General features: G+C 49.8%; 1 protein-coding gene across 1 annotated transcript in view; it reads left to right on the forward strand.

Moving 5' to 3' along the window:
• Positions 1-301: 301 nt before the first annotated feature.
• LOC123757246 (uncharacterized) overlaps positions 302-23,285 on the forward strand; it is a 35,533-nt gene continuing 12,549 nt past the window's right edge. The window contains exons 1-3 of the mRNA XM_069324002.1: positions 302-404; positions 9,382-9,504; positions 16,801-17,597. Of these exons, the coding sequence (XP_069180103.1) occupies positions 302-404; positions 9,382-9,504; positions 16,801-17,597 (1,023 nt within the window). The remainder of the gene's footprint in view (positions 405-9,381; positions 9,505-16,800; positions 17,598-23,285) is intronic.

A 23,285-nucleotide genomic window follows, 5' to 3' on the forward strand; every position in this document is an offset into this window, starting at 1 on the left:
AGATTTTGGTTACCTAGTCTGCACTAGGTGACAAGGGGGTTAATTATGTTGACTCATTGAGAGGGATAATAAGATGAGACAAACCACATTGGGAGAGGAAACTGTTAAGGTTATCCTCAAGGCTAGTCTGGAAGGAGACCATCAAAGACTCTTACTCGAATATGTTCCCAGACCCTGTAAGCTTGTTCTCGTATTTTCTCTGCTGGATTCCCACAGCTTCGTGAAGTATCTACCATTTGCATATTGGTAATGTTGCATGCAATTGCAGTCAGGGAAAAGTAAAAACCCCACAACTGCCAACATGGAGAACATGTTGGAGAACATGGAGAACACTCCTGAAACCAAACAAAACCCCTTGAAAGAGACGAATGTTGTCTATGCCTTCACATGCCCACCTGGGGACTGTCAGCCCCAATGAATTCAATATATAGGCAAGACAACAGCAATCTTTTCAAGAGACCTAACAATGCACAAGCAGCAAGAATCTATACCTAGAGTCAAACTAAATCTGTGCAAACACCCCATGCAAATAAAAGGACCCAGTCTATCAAACTCACTCCCTGATGAATTAAAAAATTGTTCAACCATATGCATTATTCAAAAGTAAAACCAAAAAGTACCTAATTTCATCCTCATAGTTTCCTACCTTGTGCTTGAATCACAAGGTAGGAGTACAAGATACTCCTTGCGTGAGTACAAGATGCTCACACTGTATCTTGTACTACTCACTTCCCCAATATTAGTACTTAAGACATATATCTTTACCAGTGTAATCACCTCTGTAAATTTATATTGTAGTTATTTGTTGATATGAAACCTTGCTACAATGTACCTTTTCATCTTACCTGATATGTTAGATATGTTACCTGCCCAAAATGTTGTGTGTGCTAGTGGCTTTGCAAGAATGTAAAAATACCAATCTCTTATGTAATCTGACCAACCCATTGTACCTTCTTGTGAATAAATTATTATTATTATAAAGAACACATAACCTGAACATCACCAGAGTGACAGTGACAACATACAGATACAGATACTGTATAGAGACAACAGAGATACAGCGACAGTAGAAGACTGAATATTGGCAAGGCATTATACAATAAGCAATACAAGCCATGTGTCAATAGCCAACTAGCACCAAATTACACTCTGCCAACTTCCAAAACACTATGGAACATACAGCATACCGCACGAGACATCATGCAAACAGGAGAGTGACAAGATACAGTGGACCTATGAGTGAGGTGCCTCGCCTTCACCTCATCCTTGGATATATATGATGCAGCAAGACAGTTTTTAATTATTCCTACTCTGCTTTGACATTGTTATCAAGAGTTAACAAAACCCAATTGTTAGTGTCAGGTAAAATAAAACTGTAAAAAGTGAACTTTAGAGAGTATTTCTGGGGGGAGCCCCGTCGGCTCCCCGGAGCTATCCCAGGCTGATATGCTAATGTCAGACTTTGGCATCAGTCATGTGTATGGAGTTCTTAGGCCTACCGGGGACCACGGCCAGAACCGGGCCCCCTCAGAGAGGCAAGGGGAGCAATGGCCTATAGAAGCCCCCGTGTAGTTGGAAGCATTCTATGTCTGCCATCGACCGGAACAGGCACCCAGAAAGGTAAGCGCCCCAAAACAAACCCCTATTCTGGTTAAAATTGCTACCTAATACCGAACTAGTGGATAGAACTCCCCAACCGAAAACAAGCAAATTAGTGTGACGTCACACACTGCCGCGCCGCTGTCTGCGCAGCTCCCCCCTCCCCGGGAGGGGGAAGGGGGAGCCCCAGACCCCCCGCGCCGGCTACCCACACCTCAGTTCTTGAGGCTGATGCTATGGGCGATGGTCGTGTGCTCTGGCTCCGGTGTCGCTACTGCACTGTGCTTTGAGTGTGGTGTTAGTTTTGTGGGTGCGAGAGCCAGGAGTTATCTTCAGTACTCGGGCTGCATGCGCCTAGGGCTGCCTTCCCTAGGTGCCCTGTAAGTACTGCCCTTGGGGCTTGGGGCCACCTTCCACAGGCTCCTCGGGGTCTGCCTCTGCTGGTCCGTTTTACCTTTCGGTTTTTCGGCCGCCTGTTGGGCTCTTGGGTGTTCTGTTCTCCCTTGTTACCGGCAGGTAAGAGGCAGTTTGCACTGGTAGGGGCGCAGGGTGCTGCTCAGCTTGTAATTCCCGACATCGCGGCCGGCTCTGTTCCTTGGGGTTCGCTGTCCTCTTGCGGGGTTTTGCTTTTCTTTTTGTTTTTGCCTGGTGGGGGGTTCTGTCATTTTCTTCAGTTTGTTTTTGCCCTTCCACTGTTCTCCTCGGTGGCGCCCCCTGCTAGGTCCCCGTGAGTGTACACGTCCCTGGGGTTCAGCTTTAGAAGTTTGCTTGGTAGTTTTGGGCGCCGGTTTGCAGCACCCTGCCTGGGACTACCTGAGCGCGAGTCCTCTTAAAGTAAACGCTCAGGACCCTGGGAATCCCCTAGGGGGCGCGTGGGTCCGATGGATGTGACCCCGGAGTCCCCACTCGCTGTGTGCGAGTTTGAGGGTTGCTCGGTCCCCTTGTCTCAGGGTGACCCTCATTGTTTTTGCCTCTGCCACGCTGCCTGTTGGGTCGGTGATACTTTCGACCCTGAGTCCTGTGAGTGTTGCTGCTTGCTTGTGACTCAATTTACCCAATCCTCTGATGATTCTATTCGGGTACAGGCGGCACGTGCGTTGCAGTCTAGGTTTCGTCTGTTGCAACGCGCTCGGTTGTTTGCTTCCCCGGATGCCCCGGGGCTGCCCCGCTTTGCTTTTCGAGACCCGGACTTGGGGGTGGGGGTCGCTTCGATCCTGGTTCAGTCCGCACCTCCTCGTCCTTCCCCTTCTGTTCGTTCTGGTCCCCCGCCCCTGCTTCCGGCCCCGAAGCGTCTGAGGGTTTCGGGGTCGGAGCAGGGGTTACTTGATCTCGAGACTCGGGCAGCTTCGGGGGTTGCCCCTTCCGGGGGGGCGGCAGAGGCATTCGAGTCTTGTCTCCCGGCCGAAGCTTCAGGGTCTGACCAGTGGGCCCCCCTTCCTCCAGCTTTTCCGGCTGCTCCGTCCTTGTCTTGTGGGGTCGGGGCTTGGGGAGAGGACTCGGCCTCGGGTCCTGTGGTGACGGACCTCGAGGCTGGGGAGGGGCTGACTTGGGGGCCTTGGGCCCCGCTGGACCCCGCCTGGGTTTTTCTTCCCACTGAGCGGGGCTTATTGTTACAAGGAGTGGGGTTTTCTTTCCCCCCCTCTGCGTACGAGTTGGATTTGGTGTCGGCCCCTCCCCGGGTACGGTTCCGTGTTCCCCCAGGTACGTCGGTTCCGTCCTTCCGGAGGTTTTCGGCTTCTCGCATCCAACCTGGTGTGGTGCGAGCGGCCTTTGCAGCTTACCTCCTGCGTGACCCGGATTATGCCTCGGAAATGGATCCGTCCACGTTCAGGTTTGGGACTTCGTTCCCTTTCTGGCTCCGTTACGAGGTTCCGGAGTCATCCTGGCTAGCAGACTGCCCCTTGTTTGGTCTGGATTCCTGGCATTCCTTCTGTCGTTCCCGCACGCTGGAGTGGCGGGAAGCTTCCCCGGTGCTTCAGGTTTTCCTGGGGGGTGAACTTGAGTACCTGAATGAGTGCTTGTTTGCCCCTGCCCTTCCCCGCGATGTGGGCGTTATTCAGCTCCATGTGCAGGTTCCCTCCCTTTCGGCGGCGCTCGTGGCGGAGGACTTGCGCGCTCGGGGCCTTTTGTGTTCGGCCTTACGGTTCTTTTCCCTCCTGGAGCTGTCTTCGGATTGGCTCGTGGAGGATGTGGGGACGCTTGGGTCCGTCCCGGGGTCCGGCACCTTGTCCTCGGCTGCGCGTTCGTCGGCTGCCTTGTTGAAGCTGTTCACGCCGATTTTGCGGGATGCGGTTTCCCTGTTCTATGCTTCCCGTCTCGCGTGTCGGCAGGCGGTGCTGGGTTCCTCCGTGGAATCTGCTTGGGCTCTGGCTCTTAGGCGTTCTTCCCCTTTTTGTCCTCTCCTGTTTGGGGAGTCGGCCGTGGCGCAGTTTATTCAGGCTGCGTCGGCGGCTTGTCGTCCGATGTCGGACTTGTTGGTTTTCCGGGGGTCCCGGGGTGGGTCTTCCCGGAAAGGTCGTGCCAGGGCTCGGGGTTCCTCTCGTCGTGGTAGGCCTCTGGTGTCAGGTTTGGGGTTGGCTCCTCCTGCGGACCCTCCCTCGTCTGGTCGGCGCGGTGTTCGCGCTGTGCGGGGTTCTGGGTCTCGTAAGGGTCGCCGGCCCTTTCGCGGTTTGCCCCTTTGACGGGGCGATGGGGGGGCGGCTTGCGCTGTTCGCCCGCGCCTGGTCCCACGATTCGTGGGCCTTTCGGGTCGTGTCTCGCGGCCTGCGGTGGCGTTGGGTGGCCCCTCCCCCCTTTGGGGGGTCGGGGCTGGCGGGGCAGGCTTCTTCCCCTGCGCTCTGTCGAGTCGTCTTGGAGTGGGTACGCTTGGGCGTCGTCGAAACGACGTCGTCCCTCCGATGGGTTTCCCGTCTGTTTCCGGTTCCGAAACGGGACTGCGCGGACCTGCGGTTCATTCTGGACTTGTCCCGTCTGAACCCCTGGGTTCCTTGCCCCTCCTTTCGGATGACTACGCTGTCTCAGGTTCGGCTCCTCTTGGAGCCGGGTGCTTGGATGGTGTCCCTGGACCTCCGGGACGCTTATTGGCATGTCCCGATTCATCCGCGGTTCAGGGACTGGCTCGGTTTTGTAGTGGGGCGTCTGAGTTACCGCTTTCGTTGTCTCCCGTTCGGGTTGAACCTGGCACCTCGCGTGTTCACACGCCTTACACGGGTTGTGGTGGCTCGTTTGCGTCTCCTAGGTGTTCGGGTGTTGGCCTACCTCGACGACTGGCTGGTTTGGGCTCCCAGCCAGTCAGCTTGCTTGCTAGCCAGGGATTTGGTTCTTTCCCAGCTCGCCGGGTTCGGGTTCTTGGTGAACTGGAGGAAGTCCCATCTGGTTCCCTCTCAGGTTCGGACTTGGCTGGGTCTCGTGTGGGACTCTCGGACCGCCTCCTTGTCTCTCCCTCCGGAGTCTCTCCTGCGGCTGCGGTCCCGCCTTCGTCTGTTTCTGGAGGGCCCTCGGGTCACCCGGCGGTTGCTCGAGGGGCTGTGCGGGAGCCTGAACTTCGCGATGGTGGTCTACCCGCCGGGTCGGGTTTGGCTTCGACGGCTGTTCTGGTTCCTTCGGGGTTCCCCCTTCCGCCTCTCTCGCGATCGCAGAGTTCGACCCCCGGGGGCCTTGCGTCGGTTGCTGCGTCACCGGCTTCCTCTTCGGGTTTTTCGGGGTTCAGTGCCTTGGCGCCTACCCGAGCCCTCGCTCGATGTGTACACGGATGCGTCGTCTCTCGGCTGGGGTTTTGTGACCAGTGCTCACCAGGCCGGCCAGGGGCGTTGGGATCCGTCCTTCCGTCGAGCTCACAGTACGGTGCGGGAGTTCGCGGCAGTGTGGTTTGCTCTGGGGAGGATTCGGGTGGCCCGCGGATCGACGATTCGGCTCCATTCGGACTGCTCTCCGGTGGTTCATTGCCTGAACCGCGGGGGTTCGATGCGGTCCTTGTCTCTTTGGGGTTGGTCGCTTCGGGTGACTCGTCTGCTGAGTTCTCGGGGTTTGGCTCTCCTGGCGGTTCACGTACAGGGCGTGTCCAACGTCTTGGCCGACGCCCTGTCTCGCTTCGTTCCCCTCTCCACGGAGTGGACGGTCGACGACGAGTCCTTCCGTTGGCTTTGCCAGACGTTCGGGCGCCCCGAAGTGGACCTCTTCGCGTCGGCGTGGTCGCGGCGTCTTCCCGTTTATGCGGCGCCCTTCCCCGATTGCGAGGCCGTCGGGGTCGATGCCTTTCGGCTCGACTGGTCGAGGTGGGGGTTCCTGTACCTCTTTCCCCCAGTTCGGCTGTTGCTCCAGGTCCTGACTCGCTTAGAGACTTACCGGGGGAGAGTTGTCCTTCTGGCCCCTTGGTGGCCGGCCCAGCCTTGGTTTCAGGCGCTGGTTGCTCGGTGTCCGAACCCGAGGGTTTTCCCGCGGCTCCGCCTCTTTCAGCAGATCGGGCCGGTACGTCACGTAGCTGGTTCGATCTTCTCCTCGAGTCTTCGCGTATGGTTTTTTTGACTCGAGTCTATCATCATCTCTATGGTGATCAGGTGGCCTCCTTGTTGGTGTCCCACCTGAGGGCTTCTTCTCGGCGGCAGTATGAAGTTTCCTGGCGGTCCTTCCGTTTCTTTTTGCGTCTTCGTCGTGTTAGCTCCTTGTCTGTTCGGGTGGTCTTGTCCTTCCTCTCGTGGTTGTTTCAGGACCGTCATCTTATGCCTAACACTGTCGCTTCGTATCGTGCGGCGCTGGCGGAGCCGCTTCAGCTTGCTTTCGGTATCGATGTTACGTCTGCGCCGTTTCGCAAGCTGTCTCGTGCATTGTTTCACCTCCGGCCTGCTCATGCGTCGCCTGAGCCGTCCTGGTCTTTGGACAGAGTGCTCGCTTTCCTTTCATCTCCTCGTTTCGTTGTGGCCCCTTCGGTCCAGGATTGTTTTTCCAAGGCACTTTTCTTGTTGGCTTTGGCCTCTGGGGGTCGGGTAGGGGAGCTTCATGCTCTCCTCGGGCGCAGGGGTTTCTGCTCTTTTGGTCGTGGTGATAGTTTTGTTCGTTTGCAGCCGTCTCCTTCTTTTCTGGCGAAGAATGAGACTGCTGCGTTCCGGAGGGGTCCATGGGTGGTTGATGCTTGGTTGGTCAGGCCGGGGGTGCATCATGTTTTGTGTCCGGTTGCGGCGCTTCGCCGTTATTTGCGCGCCACAGCTTCTGTGTCCGGGGACGCGCTGTGGGTTGATCCGGTTTCCCTTCTTCCCTGTTCGCGGGTTCGGGTCTCTCAGGTCGTCCGCAGGGTTATTAGGTCTAGCCAGCCTGCGGTCTATCCCCGTGCCCATGACGTTCGTAAGTACGCGGCTCTTGCTGCTGTCTTTGGGAATATGTCTTGGTCTGATATTCGGGCGCGGGGATTTTGGCGGTCGAACAGGGTCCTGGCTGCTCGTTACCTTGTGAATGTCCCTGGCCCTCGTCGGGCCTGTGTTGCTTTGGGTCGGCGGTTGCAGCCAGTTGTCTCGGCTTCGAATTGAGGGGTGAGCGACGACCGCCTCCCGGGTAAGTCCCTCTTTTTCTGTCTGTGGGTAGTTAGCTCCGGGGAGCCGACGGGGCTCCCCCCAGAAAACCAGCGTTGAATGTAATGAAACGCCATTTTCTGGGTGAGTCCCGGAGGCTCCCCGGCATCCCTCCCTCCCTCCGGTCGGCGGTTTTTCGCGTTTTTGACATCCAGCCTCAAGAACTGAGGTGTGGGTAGCCGGCGCGGGGGGTCTGGGGCTCCCCCTTCCCCCTCCCGGGGAGGGGGGAGCTGCGCAGACAGCGGCGCGGCAGTGTGTGACGTCACACTAATTTGCTTGTTTTCGGTTGGGGAGTTCTATCCACTAGTTCGGTATTAGGTAGCAATTTTAACCAGAATAGGGGTTTGTTTTGGGGCGCTTACCTTTCTGGGTGCTTGTTCCGGTCGATGGCAGACATAGAATGCTTCCAACTACACGGGGGCTTCTATAGGCCATTGCTCCCCTCACCTCTCTGAGGGGGCCCGGTTCTGGCCGTGGTCCCCGGTAGGCCTAAGAACTCCATACACATGACTGATGCCAAAGTCTGACATTAGCATATCAGCCTGGGATAGCTCCGGGGAGCCTCCGGGACTCACCCAGAAAATGGCGTTTCATTACATTCAACGCTGGTTTTTTCAACTTCCTTCTCAAGTGAAGAAAAATGTAAAGAAATAAAGATTGATGCTAGAATCATTGATCTCGCCATTTCAGTTACATTCAATAATAAGTGCCTACAATAATGTGTTGCATTTAATAAAAGCTGAAAATACTGACTGTTGGAACTTAATCATTTATCTGATGCATTTTCATATTATTTCAAGAATACAAACTTAGACAAAATTCAGCTATTCATCCAAGGGCCACTAACACTTGAGGCCTCAACGAGGCCAGGAAGTGTTAAAGTCAAAGGTCCACCCCCCCCCCATTTGCTCTGACGATCTTTTCCAGTTGTATTTTAAATTTTAACAGTTTTAGCATTTACAGCTTCAGAGGGTACACAGTTCCATGAGCTTATAACCCTGTCGGTGAAAAAACATCTCCTGTTTTCAGTTTTACACTGTGGCTTGTTGAGCTTGAAACCATTGCTCCTTGTTTGTGTTACATCTGACCTTGTAAAGAAATTATCTGGAATAACAACCTCCAAATTGTTCAGCACTTTAAGTTTCAATGAGATCCACCCTGTCATAGCTGGTTTGCAGTGTTATTAATCTTGTGGGCCCTCAATTGTTCCTGGTGCGAGAGTTGACTTAGGTTTTGGAATGATTTTTGTTGCTCGGTGTTGTACTTTCTCCAAAGCAGCAATCCTGTAGATGAAGTCTCTATGCTTAGATACAATAATCCAATGTACAGTATATGTACAATAACAATGTATATGACAAAAAGGGTTGGCCCTAAAATAGACCCCTGTGGTACCCCTCTCACCTCATTTCTCCAGTTTGATTCCTTACCATTTAGCACAACCCTTTGTTTTCTTTGTTTTAGCTATTGTTTTATCATTCTAGTATTTTATCATTTATTCTATGTGCCTGTAGCTTCCTTGCTAGTCTTTCATGTGGTATCTTATCAAAGGTTTTAGCAAAATCCATGTATACTACATCAACCGGAAGTCCTTTATCCGAGTAGCTGGTTACCGTTTCCAAAAATGTGATCAGGTTTGCAACACAAGATCCATCTTTAACAAACCCATGTTGTGTCGATTTTACAAGATTGTAAGTTGAAAGATGGTGAATGATTTTCTCCCTTAGGATTCTCCCTATGGATGTAATAAAATGGACCCATTCCTGGTGGGTGCCTTGGTATCTCCCTAATGCCCCTCCCAGACAACAAATTAAATGTCAGTGGATCTTATCTATGTTGTTTTAATCAGCATGCACGAACACTTGAGTTTCCACATGTGATGTAAATACTGATGAATCGAGATCTTAAAAACAAAAAAATTCTCAACTACTTAGTCGCCAGTGCGCTAAGTAGTCGAGTTCTTTTTATGCACCTTTGAGTTTGATAAAGTGTGAATAGATTTATAATGCATGTTAACTATGCAACTATTTCATCAAGGCCATAACTTGCTTAGCTAAAGGAACGTTGGCTGGACTTCAGTCCCAAAAGTCATCATGTGTATCTGTAACCCTTTTCACCACTGTTCACCCATCACTGATTGTGTATAGTGTATTTCTCCATGAGAACCTTCTCCCTCCCTCCCAGTATGCGTCTTGAGGAATTACTAATACCTTTTTCCTGGTAGGTATATGCGTGGGCGGACTGTGGACATGTTCGAGTGTTAGAGAGGAGCCGAAGGGACCAGATGCCATCATTCAGCTGAGACGATACGTTGCCGCCACTCTCATCAGGCTCTCCCATGACCTCCGTGTGTAATATTGATTACTTCCATCAACACCCAGTGTAAACACCATGTGTATGATCATTCATTGTATATACAGTATCTTGTACAGTATACACTTCAAGAAATACAAGTATGCACAGGACGCCTCACTGAATTTACACCATTTCAGGATGCCTCATTTAATTTACACCTTCTCAGGACGCTTCCCTGAATTTACAGCCATTTGGGACACCTCGCTGTATTTGCACCTGCTCCGGACACCTCGCTGTATTTGCACCTGCTCAGGACACCTCGCTGTATTTGCACCTGCTCCGGACACCTCGCTGTATTTGCACCTGCTCAGGACACCTCGCTGTATTTGCACCTGCTCAGGACACCTCGCTGTATTTACACCTGCTCAGGACACCTCGCTGTATTTACACCTGCTCAGGACACCTCGCTGTATTTACACCTGCTCAGGACACCTCGCTGTATTTACACCTGCTCAGGACACCTCGCTGTATTTACACCTGCTCAGGACACCTCGCTGTATTTGCACCTGCTCAGGACACCTCGCTGTATTTGCACCTGCTCAGGACACCTCGCTGTATTTGCACCTGCTCAGGACACCTCGCTGTATTTGCACCTGCTCAGGACACCTCGCTGTATTTGCACCTGCTCAGGACACCTCGCTGTATTTGCACCTGCTCAGGACACCTCGCTGTATTTGCACCTGCTCAGGACACCTCGCTGTATTTGCACCTGCTCAGGACACCTCGCTGTATTTGCACCTGCTCAGGACACCTCGCTGTATTTGCACCTGCTCAGGACACCTCGCTGTATTTGCACCTGCTCAGGACACCTCGCTGTATTTGCACCTGCTCAGGACACCTCGCTGTATTTACACCTGCTCAGGACACCTCGCTGTATTTGCACCTGCTCAGGACACCTCGCTGTATTTGCACCTGCTCAGGACACCTCGCTGTATTTGCACCTGCTCAGGACACCTCGCTGTATTTGCACCTGCTCAGGACACCTCGCTGTATTTGCACCTGCTCAGGACACCTCGCTGTATTTGCACCTGCTCAGGACACCTCGCTGTATTTGCACCTGCTCAGGACACCTCGCTGTATTTGCACCTGCTCAGGACACCTCGCTGTATTTGCACCTGCTCAGGACACCTCGCTGTATTTGCACCTGCTCAGGACACCTCGCTGTATTTGCACCTGCTCAGGACACCTCGCTGTATTTGCACCTGCTCAGGACACCTCGCTGTATTTGCACCTGCTCAGGACACCTCGCTGTATTTGCACCTGCTCAGGACACCTCGCTGTATTTGCACCTGCTCAGGACACCTCGCTGTATTTGCACCTGCTCAGGACACCTCGCTGTATTTGCACCTGCTCAGGACACCTCGCTGTATTTGCACCTGCTCAGGACACCTCGCTGTATTTGCACCTGCTCAGGACACCTCGCTGTATTTGCACCTGCTCAGGACACCTCGCTGTATTTGCACCTGCTCAGGACACCTCGCTGTATTTGCACCTGCTCAGGACACCTCGCTGTATTTGCACCTGCTCAGGACACCTCGCTGTATTTGCACCTGCTCAGGACACCTCGCTGTATTTGCACCTGCTCAGGACACCTCGCTGTATTTGCACCTGCTCAGGACACCTCGCTGTATTTGCACCTGCTCAGGACACCTCGCTGTATTTGCACCTGCTCAGGACACCTCGCTGTATTTGCACCTGCTCAGGACACCTCGCTGTATTTGCACCTGCTCAGGACACCTCGCTGTATTTGCACCTGCTCAGGACACCTCGCTGTATTTGCACCTGCTCAGGACACCTCGCTGTATTTGCACCTGCTCAGGACACCTCGCTGTATTTGCACCTGCTCAGGACACCTCGCTGTATTTGCACCTGCTCAGGACACCTCGCTGTATTTGCACCTGCTCAGGACACCTCGCTGTATTTGCACCTGCTCAGGACACCTCGCTGTATTTGCACCTGCTCAGGACACCTCGCTGTATTTGCACCTGCTCAGGACACCTCGCTGTATTTGCACCTGCTCAGGACACCTCGCTGTATTTGCACCTGCTCAGGACACCTCGCTGTATTTGCACCTGCTCAGTCTTGTTGTTGTTTTAGGTTTAGCTACTCAGAATGAAATGACCATGTAGCACGGGCTATGGTGAGCCCGTAATTGAGTTCAGTTATTCGCGATAATCTTGCTACTCTGGTATTTGGGTCAAAGTATTAAATGGAGGTGGGGTTTCCTCCTTTTTCCCTGTTTCTTTTTCACTTCTGTTTTAGTCTTGTTTTAATTACATTATCTTGGTGGCGGATGTAAGTGCAGAATGTTCACTAGTGAGTCCCATTCTTTAATGGCTTTTCTAATCATTGTAGTGGCTGTGAAATGTGCATCTAATGCAGCTGCTGTCGTTGGATTAATATTGAGTTTGATACGCAGGGCTTCAGTAGCTTCACATTCCAGTAAGTAGTGCAATAGTGGCGCCTCTGCTTCTCAAGGGATTTACACCTGCTCAAGACACCTCGCTGTATTTACGCTCGCTCAGGACACCTCACTGCATTTACGCCTGCTCAGACACCTCAGTGTATTTACACCTGCTCAAACACCTTGCTTTATTTACACCTGCTCAAGACACCTTCCTGTATTTATATGTACTCAGGACACCACACTGTATTTACACCCGCTCAAGACACCTCGTTGTATTTACGCCCACTCAGGACTCCTCAGTGTATATATATTATATCGTCTCGACGATGGATAATGATCTTTAGACGATCATTGGTGCGGTGGTCACGGTACTGTATACGTTTAGGGGGCGATCCTAGACAGCATGGGTTCGAATCCTGGCTCGGGTCAAATAGAGTTCTTAGTGATCTATGGCTTGCGTGTTCATGCAACGTTCTCTCACACAAACACATTTATATATATATACAGTGAAACCTCGAATAACAAATTTAATCCGTTCAGGTGCCGTGATCGTCATATGAAACGGACGTCATACAAAACGAATGTCCCCATTGACAATAATGGAAATCAAATTAATCCGTTCTACCACCGAAAAACATCAATATGATATTCGATGTTTTAAATAATGGAGCAGCCTACCTTACATACACTGAAGAAACCTTTGACATTTTTCTTTCTTCAAATTTGTTCAATACTTTTTTTTTCATTTGTCTTATTGTAACGGGGGGTGGGGGAAATAGCTCTATCTTGTCCATTATTCCACCCCCCAGTTAACTAACGAGGCCGGGGAAAACAGCTCTCTCTAGTCCGTTATCCCGTTCTCAGTTAGCTAACTATTATAGAGCACCCTCCAGAGTTCCTAAGGCAACCTCTCTCGTTCAACACCTTGTAACCTAAATATTTGACTACCTAGGTGCTAAGACTACAAGGCGTCGTAACTGGATCAGTTACCCGAAACCCTAGAGAGAACTCTAGAATACAGAATCATTGCCACAAACGTATAAGAGGAAACGAAAGGAAAGAAATGAATAGTGAAGTAATTAGTGAGGGTTTGGGGTGAGAGGTAGGGAGGAGCGAGGAGGGTCATTAGTTGAAAGTGAGAGTTTAGAGAGGGGTGGAGGGAGAGGTGTAGATAGGTAGAAGCAGAAGAGTAGATAGTAGAAGTAGAAGAGTAGATAGTAGAAGACGAAATGCTGCCACCATCCATTCATGATCATTACATACAAGACAAGGAATGGAACTTGTCTGTATCACAAAATTCTCAAAAGATGTTATCATGAGTTCATTATTAGTATGTTCCCTCTGTACCATGTATCAACTCCAAACATGTACTCATTAATATCTTGAATCTAGTAACCACCGAGGCTTTCTCACCTCAACTCAAAGCTCTAGGGAACAAAGACGATTTAAATAATAAGTTCATATATTTCACATACTAAGTATCATAATTTAAGCAATGTTCAAGATATATATATGTAAAGTGAGTCATCCTCCAAGAATCTGAGAACACTACAACTGACTGCCCCTGATCATCACACAACATATGTAAACACGACCAAGTCACCTTAATTCTCAACTCACCAAGTGTCTGCCTATAACTGGATAGAGGGGGGGGGTCTATAGCTGACAGAGACTGTCCCGCCCTGCCGGCCGACAGCCTCCCTGCTAGGGCCATCTCCTCTGCTCTGCTGACTGCCGTTCTTCTCTTAATGCTCAATGCTCTCGAATCGATAGCTCTCCGAGTATATATTGGGGACCCTAGTAACTAACTCCGCCCACAAGTAGATAGCCTCCGGCACTCTACCAAGCCACTCCTTAAACGTCGGCATGTTTGAAGGCTACCAGGCTCCAATTATAAGATTAGCAGAAGTAAGGTGAAATTCACATGATCTGACCTCAGGTCACTTGGGGTCATTAATGGTTAGAGGTGTGAGATCTCCGGCCGACAACTTGGCGCCTACTCCAATTCCTGTCTCTGACTCATATTCTATATATATTTTAAATAAACTAAACCAAACACTTTTACAGTGTTACATTATATCAAAAGGTTTGTTCAGTAGGTAGGCTGCTCCATGTTTCTTCAATAAAAAAAAATGAAAAATAAAAAACGGTTGAAACAATTTGGAAAACGAACAAATACAATAAAGGTTCGTTCAGTGTTTGTCGGGTAGGCTGCTCCATTATAGCAATCTTTCTTTGTTTCAAATGTGTTCCATTTGTTTTGTATTTTTCATTTACGTCTCGCTAATGGAGCAGTCTACCCAACAAACACTGAACGAACCTTTGTGGCTTTTGCCCATTTATCAAATTGTTTAAACTGTTTTTATTTTTTATTTTATTTTTTTTTATTTAAGAAACATGGAGCAGCCTACTTGCTGACCACCGAGCAAACCTTTTTGACATTTGTTCTGTTTTCAAAATTTTTCATTTTTTTTTAATTTCATTTTTTTATTTAAGAAACATGGAGCAGCCTACCTGCCAAACACCAAACAAACCTTTTTGACATTTGTTGTATTTAAAAACATTTCATTTCTTTTTTTCTACAAAAAAGTCAATGATTTGCAACATCTCAGCAGTCACCTCTTTACATCCCAGCATCATTAGCATCTTTAAACAAAAACAACATAATTTATTTGCATCGTCGGAGGTGTCCGAGAATGTGCAAGAAGCAGCGCAACCCCACCATGTGGTGGTGTCGTTATTCAAACGAGCGGTCGCCATACGAGATGAATTGATGACGATTGGGCCGGTCATTCTCCATCGTTATTCGAGGTAATTACCTAAGTAATTACCTAAGTGTAGTTACAGGATGAGAGCTACGCTCGTGGTATCCCGTCTTCCCAGCACTCTTTGTCATATAACGCTTTGAAACTACTGACGGTCTTGGCCTCCACCACCTTCTCATCGTCTACCACTCTGTTTGCGAGGAGTGAATTTTCTTATATTTCTTCGGCATCTGTGTTTAGCTAGTTTAAATCTATGACCTCTTGTTCTTAAAGTTCCAGGTCTCTGGAAATCTTCCCTATCGATTTTATCAATTCCTGTTACTATTTTGTATGTAGTGATCATATCATCTCTTTTTCTTCTGTCTTCTAGTTTTGGCATATTTAATGCCTCTAACCTCTCCTCGTAGCTCTTGCCCTTCAGTTCTGGGAGCCACTTAGTAGCATGTCTTTGCACCTTTTCCAGTCTGTTGATGTGCTTCTTAAGATATGGGCACCACACAACTGCTGCATATTCTAGCTTTGGCCTAACGAAAGTCGTGAACAATTTCTTTAGTATATCGCCATCCATGTATTTAAAAGCAATTCTAAAGTTAGAAAGCGTGGCATAGGCTCCTCGCACAGTATTCTTTATGTGGTCCTCGGGTGATAGTTTTCTATCTAGAACCACCTCTAGATCTCTTTCTGTATCAGAATTCTTTAAAGATTTCTCACATAATATATAGGTTGTGTGGGAGGTCTGTTCTCCTATTCCACATTCCATAACATGGCATTTATTAACATTAAATTCCATTTGCCAAGTGGTGCTCCATACTTATTTTGTCCAGGTCATCTTGAAGGGAATGACAATCATCTAAGTTTCTTGTCCTTCCTATTATCTTAGCATCATCAGCAAACACGTTCATATAATTCTATATACCAACTGGTAGATCATTTATGTAGACAATAAACATCACTGGTGCAAGAATTGAACCCTGTAATACTCCACTTGTGACATTTCTCCAATCCAATACATTGCCTCTGATCACTGCCCTCATTTTTCTATCGGAAAATGTTTCATCCATGTTAGAAGCTTACCTGTTACCCCTCCAATATTTTCCAGTTTCCAGAACAACCTCTTATGTGGAACTCTGTCGAAAGCCTTTTTTAGGTCCAGATAGATTCAGTCAACCCAACCATCTTTCCTGTAATATCTCTGTTGCTCGATCATAGAAACTGAGTAAATTCAATACACAAGATCTTCTGGATCGAAAACAATACTGTCTGTCTGATATTATATCATTTCTCTCCAGGTGTTCTACCCATTTAGTTTTAATTACTTTTTCCAATATTTTGACTATTACACTTGTCAATGATACCGGTCTATAATTAAGGGGGTCTTCCCTGCTTCCACTTTTGTAGATTGGAACTATGTTAGCCTTTTTCCACACATCAGCTACAACTGATGTGGTAGACGGTTGGAACAAGTTAGGTGAGAAGGTGGTGGAGGGCAAAACCGTCAGTAATTTCAAAGCATTATAGGACAAAGAGTGCTGGGAAGATGAGACACCACGAGCATAGCTTTCATCCTTTAACTACACTTAGGTAATTACACACAGTGTATATAATAGAATACTGCCTATAAATCACCTCTATCCATCTTGGCACACCAGAGAAAACAGTAGAACATGTACAAGTTACACAAACCACCATAAAACTTTCATAAATGAAGATTAAAAATTATGGGAACTTTTAATTTGTTTCTTAACCAATTTAGGTTTTACATGTACTGTAATGGCAGTTTTGTTATGTCGTACTGTACAGTATTTTAGTATGAATGATGTTTTAATTAGGTTTAGTAATTAGTACAGTACTAATACAGGTCTTGGTTCACTAGGATTTATTTTGTTCTTAAGAGAAGGCTTAACATTTTTTATTCAATATTGTTAGGCTTTTGACATTTCTTCATATTTTTATCTTGTGTGAATTTTAACAATAGTGTGAAATTTGTATATGTTGGAATGTGTGTTTTGTTGCTGGTTAATGTACAAAATGCATTTTACTTATTATGAATTGTATTATTTCCTAAATATTATATCATGCTCTGTTATTGTATGTGATGAATGTTAATGTCTTTCAGGAGCTGGCCACACACACTCAGTAGCAACAGAGCTGGAGACAACAGCAGCATTACTGGACGCACGCTATAAACCGAGAGTGAGGGGACCACCTCTCCCCAAGACGGGCTTTGCTCCTCCACCTCTCGGCTCACTCTCTACCAACTCTACTCCCATTCACAGTGTTTCTTGGGGTGAAGAAATAAAGACTGGAAGGTCAGAATATGGAATAAGCACAAGATTTAAGAATTACTATGAGAAATTTAAAAGAAACTTTAGTGGTGAAACATTTAATGAATTTATTCAGAAATTAAACGACACTGCTGTTCAAGATTTCACACCAAATCCATATATATCTGAAAGTTCAGAAACACTAGAAAAAAAATTATTTTTTGAAAGACTCGACAGGAAAGACTTAAAAGGTTCTAGAATATACAAATCAGATCTTCAGTCAGAAATACAAAGAGGACTTGGAAGCAAAGATACTTCATATGATATAGATGAGGACGAGCCCCAACAATCCAAATTAGACTATTTAGAATCTGTCAAATCAGTCTATCCAGTATACCCAGCTGATCTTGTAAATAACCTGCCTGGCATAGCTGACTTGGAAGACTTGGGCAATGATTCTCTTCCCCCATTGCTAACCAAAGTCACAGTCATTCTAGATGGCTGCAGCTCCTCTCCACCCTATATTGTGAGTGTGGTGCGTCAAGCCAAAGCAGCATGGCCAAGTGTAGGAATCATTGTAGGTGTGGAGGAAGAGAAGCGTGCAGAAGTGGACGATATTGGCCATCTGTCTGGTGTGACACTTGTTATGGTTCGTAGTCAACAGCATTTGTTCTGTTTTATATATTTTTATAAAGATAGGTAATTTTTAATTATCAGTACTACCATACAGAAAACAAGAAATGCTGTACAGTATTGCATTACAAAATAGGAATGTCTGGTTTGGATGGGAAAGTGAGTGAAATAATATAAGGATGGTGGGGAACAGAAGTTGACTGATAGGAAGATCTCAGGGCAGAGTAAAGCATTGGAGTTATAGGAAGATAATGTAGACAAGTGACACAGCATCTGAAGGCTAGAGTAAAAGAGAATGCAAAAATGACAGTAGAATAATACTTCTTTTAGCATGGACTGTATGAACTCGCTTATATGGACTATATGGGAAGCATCCCCCCACCGGATAAGCCAGATATCCGGATAAGCGGTGTTTTCTGTGGGGAGCCCCTACGGCTCCCTGGATCTTATCGGACTAATGTACTTTATATTTGACTGGGATATTAGCTATGGAGTTCAGACCTACCAGCGACCAGCGCCAGAACCTGGCCCCCTCAGAGAGGTTTCAGGGATCAATGGCCCTGGAAAACCCCCTTGTGGTTGGGGTTTTCCTTATCTGCCATCGACCGGGGTTAGGCACCCAGAAAGGTAGGCATAACAAAACAAACCCCACATGGTAATAAACTAAAACAAAAAAAACAAGTAGAAACTCCCTACAATCCCAAGGAAACAAGCAAACAAGCAATTATCACACTTTACTGCCGCACCACTCGTCCGCGAAGCCCTCCCCTCCCTGAGAGGGGGAGGGGGGCCCTCCGGACCTCACCACACCGGCTGCCTAGCACTTCAGTTCGTAAGCTAATGTCAACTGGGACAGACACTTCTCTGGCCTCAAATTCCTGGGCAGTGTTTTCGAGTGTGGCGTTCTCTGCTGTCTTGGTGTGGTGTGTGGTGGCCAGGAGTACCTCATCAGTGCCAGGGCTGCATGTGCTTAGGGACTTCCTTCCCTAAGTGCCCTGTGAGTACTGCCCCTGCGTGTCAGGGTTATCTCCCCTGGGGCGTTTGGGAACTGCTCCCATAGAGGTTCTCGCTGCTCGGCATTTGTCTCACCCTTGGGGCCCTTGTTTGGCTTTGGGTAGGGAGTGGTGCTGTGCTAGTTAAGGCGTCAAGGTGTTGCACGACTTGCCACCTAAGCAGCGACCAGTTCCTGTTGCCTCTGGGGATGGTGTACTTTTGTGGGGGTTTTTCTTTTATGTTTTTGTTTGCCTGGTAGGGGTTCTGCCTAGTGGGACTTTAGTTCCCCTGATACTGTTTTGGTGGTCCTCTGCTAGGCCCTTGTGCTTGTACACGTCACAAGGGTTTCGGTGTTATCATCTACCCCTTGTTAGTTTGGGTTTTTTAACTGGTTAGCAACACCTTGCCAGAGCTTCCTGTAGTTGTTACCCTTCGGGCCCTGAAAACCCCTGTCGGGGCTCGGTGAACCCAAGGATGCGTCTCCCGAGTTCCAGTCTGCCTTGTGCAGATTTGAAGGTTGCTGTGTGCCCTTGTCTCAGGGTGACAGTCACCTGTTTTGCCTTCATCGTGCTGCCTGTTGGATCAACGACACCTTTGACCCGGAGTCTTGCGAGTCGTGTTCTTTGCTTGTGCTCCAGTTTTATTCTGATGATGTTGCTGTTAGGGTACAGGCAGCATCCGTGTTGCATGTTAGGTTTAGGTTACTGCAATGTGCTAGGTTGGTTTCCCACCCGGATACCCCAAGGCTGCCCCACTTTGGTTTTAGGGATCCAGACCTTGGGGCGTTAGTCGCTTCGACTTTGGCTCCTTCCGTGCTCCCTGGTCCTTCCCCTGTTATTCATCCTGCACCTCCCTCCCTTTGTCCAGCTCCCAAACGTCTGAGGGGTTCGGATTCGGCACAGGGTTTAGTTGGTAAGGAGACTCGGGTGGCTTCGGGGACTGCCCCATTCGGGTCGGAGACAGAGGCAATTGAGCTGGTTCCTCCTGCCAAAGTTTCTGAGTCCCGCCAGCAGGCCCCCTTCTTGTCTGCCTTTTCCCTGAACTCTGCCTTTTCTTCAGGGGTAGGACGTCTTCTTTGGAGGACGGCTCTGCCTCGGGACCCGACGTGGAGGATCTGGGGGCTAGGGAGGAGTCGACCTGGAGGCCTTGGGCCTCCTTTGACCCCGCTTGGGTGCTTTTGCCTTCCTTGCGGGACTTATTGTTGCAGGGGGAGGGGTTTTCTTAACCCCCTTTCCCTGTATGAGTATGATTTGGGTTCGGCTCCTCCCCAGGTTCAGTTCCGGACTCCTTTGGGTACCTCGGCTCCGTCTTTCCAGAAGTTTTCTACTTCCTGTATCTCCGCGAAGGAGGCTCGGGAGACTCTTGCTGCATATCTCTTGTGTGACCCGGTTTATGCTTCTGTGATGGATTCGTCCTCTTTTGAGTTCGGTTCTTCCCGCTTTTGGATGCGTTTGGAGGTTCCGGAGTCTTCCTGTCTGGCAGACTGCCCATTCTTTTCGTTGGGGGCGTGGCATGGGTTCTGTCGGACCCGCACGCTTGATTGGCGTGAAACTTCTACAGTTCTGCAGGTTTACCTGGGGGTGAGTTTGAGCACCTTAATGCGTGCCTGTTCGCCCCCGTTCTTTCGCGGGATGTTGGCCTTTTCCAGCTTTACGTGCAGGTTCCTTTTCCTTTGGCATCATTGGTTGCAGAGGATTTGCACACCCGTGGGTATTTGGTTTCTGTCTTGCGTTTCTTTTCCCTTCTCGAGCTGTCTTCTGCCTGGCTTGAGGATGTGGAGGCGTTGAGTGACGGGCTTTCGTCTGGGGCGCTGACTTCGGCAGCTAGGGCATCGGCTACACTGTTGAAGCTCTTTGCACCCATCCTGAAGGAGGCGGTGTTTGTGTTTTTTGCTTCTCGCCCCGCATGCCGTCAGGTTGTGCTCGCCCTCTCTTTGGAATACGCTTGGGCCCTGGCTCTTAGGTTTTTGTCTCCGTTTTGTCCGTTGCTGTTTGCTGAGGCTGCGGTCTCGCAGTTTCTGCAAGCAGCTTCATCTAGTTATCGTCCTATGTCGGACTTGTTGGTTCTCCGGGATGGTCGTTCTTGGCCATCTCGTAGAGGTTGTACCAGGGTTCAGGGTTCCGCTGGTTGAGGTAGGCCATTGGTGCCAGTTTCTGAGCCAATGTTGCCTTTGGGGCCAGCGTCATTTAGTTGGCGTGGTGATCACCGTGTTTGATGTTTGGTTTCCTGTAAGGGGCGTCGGCCCTTTTGTGGTTCGCTCCGTTAATGGGGCAATGGGGTGGAGGCTCACTCTGTTTGCCCACACTTGGTCCCATGATTTGTGGGCCTTTTCAGTCGTATCATTCGGTCTGTGGTGGCATTGGGCGGCTCGTCCTCCTTTCGGGGGTTCGGGGCTAGCGGGGCAGGGTCCTTCTCCTGTACTTCGTCAAGTCATCTTGGAGTGGGTGCACTTGGGCATGGTCGAAACGACCCCATCCCTCAGGTGGATTTCCCGCCTTTTTCCAGTGCAGAAACGGAACTGTGTGGATCTGAGGTTCATTCTGGACTTGTCCTGTTTGAACCCCTGAATTCCCTGCCCCTCCCTTCGGATGACTACTCTATCTCAGGTCCGGCTTCTGTTGGAGCTGGGTGCCTGGATGGTGTCCCTAGACCTCAAGGACGCTTATTGACACGTTCCTATTCACCCGGGGTTCAGGGACTGGTTAGGTTTTGTGGTGGGGCGTCAGGTTTACCGCTTTCGTTGTCTCCCTTTTGCCTTGAATCTGGCACCTCACGTTTTCACGTGTCTTACTCGGGTTTTGGTGACCTGTCTGCGTCTGCTAGGGATTCGGGTTTTGGCCTATCTCGACAACTGGCGGGTGTGTGCTCCCATACGGTCAGTTTGTCTGCTCGCTAGGGATATGGTTCTTTCCCAGCTCGCCAGGTTCGGGTTCCTGGTGAACTGGAGGAAGTCCCATCAAGCCGAGTCTTATTTTGGATTCTCGGACCGCTTCCTTGTCTCTCCCTCCAGAGGCGATGCTACGGCTGCGGTCCCGCCGTCGGCTGTTTCTGAGGGGGTCCTGGGTCACTCGGCAGTTGCTAGAGTGGTTGTGCGGGAGACTGAACTTCGCCATGCTGGTCTACCTTCCAGGTCAGGTTTGGCTTCGGCGTCTGTTTTGGTTCCTTTGGGGGACACCCCTTCCGCCTCTCTCACGATCTTTGAGTTCGTCCTCTGGGGGCCTTGTGTCGGTTGCTGCATCGCCGGCTTCCTCTTCGGGGTTTTCGGGGTTCGGTGCCTTGGTGCCTTTCCGAGCCTTCACTCGATATGTTCACGGACGCGTCGTCTCTCGGCTGGGGCTTTGTGGTCAGTGCTCACCTGGCCGGCCAGGGACATTGGGGTCTGCCCTTCCGTCGGGCTCACAGCATGGTTCGGGAGTTTCTGGCAATCTGGTTCGAATTTCGGAGGGTTCGGGTAACTCGGGATTCGACCATTAGGCTCCATTCAGACTGTTCTCCAGTAGTTCATTGTCTGAACCGCGCGGGTTCTCTTTGGTTTCGGTCCTTGCCTCTTTGGAGTTGGTCCCTTCGAGTGGTTCATCTGCTGGATTCTCGGGGTTTGGCTCTCCGTGTGGTTCATATCCGGGGAGTGTCCACGTCCTGGTGGATGGCCTGTCTCGCTTCATTCCCATGTCCACGGAATGGACGGTCGACGACGACTTGTTTCGTTGGAACTGCCAGACGTACCGACTCCCAGACACAGACCTCTTTGCGTCGCCGTGGTCTCGGCATCTCCCTATCTATGTGATGCCCTTCCCCAATTGTGAGGCGTTTCCCATGGATACCTTTCGGCAGGACTGGTCGAGGTGAGGTTACCTGTACCTCTTTCCCCTGGTCCAGCTGTTGCTTCGGGGTCTGACTCGGTTAGAGACCTTCCCAGGGAAAGTAGTCCTTGTGGCCTCTTGGTGGCCGGCCCAGCCTTGGTTTCTGGCACTGTTTGCTCGATGTCCAAACCCGGGGCATTTCCTGTGGCTCCGCCTTTTTCAGCAGATCGGACCAGTCCGGCACGGGGCTGGTTCGACCTTTTCCTCTGCTCTTCGCGTCTGGTCGTTTTGATGCGAGTGTATCACCATTTCTATGGTGATCAGGTGGCTTCGTTGATGGTGTCCCACCGGAGAGCTAGCATTCGGGATGGACATCACATCCACCCCATTCCATAAGCTTTCTCGTGCTATGTTTCACCTCCGGCCAGCTCATGTGCCGCCTGAGCCGTCCTGGTCCTTGGACAGGGTGCTCTCCTATCTTTCGTCTCCTCGGTTTGTGGTGGCCCCTTCGGTTCAAGATTGTTTTTCCAAGGCTTTGTTTTTGTTGACATTGGACTCTCCTCTCCCCTCCTGCGCAGGGGTTTCTGCTCTTTTGGTCCTGGGGGTAGGATTGTACGTTTGCAGCCTTCTCTATCTTTTCTGGCAAAGAACGAGATGGCTGCTTTCCGGAGGGGTCCTTGGGTCATTGATGCTTGGCTGATTCGGTCGGGGGTGCATCGTGTGTTGTCTGGTTGTGGCGCTTCGCCGTTACCTTCGCGCCTCGGCTGGGGTAGCTGGGGATGCGCTTTGGCTTGATCTGATTTCCCTCGTTCCCTTTTCCAGGGCTCGGGTCTCCCAGGTTGTCCACAGGGTTAAGTCTAGCTAGTCTGCGGTCTATCCTCGCGCCCATGACGTTCGGAAGTTTGCAGCTT

Source organism: Procambarus clarkii, chromosome 13, assembly GCF_040958095.1.
Source record: "Procambarus clarkii isolate CNS0578487 chromosome 13, FALCON_Pclarkii_2.0, whole genome shotgun sequence".
NCBI classification, from domain to species: Eukaryota; Metazoa; Arthropoda; class Malacostraca; order Decapoda; family Cambaridae; genus Procambarus; species Procambarus clarkii.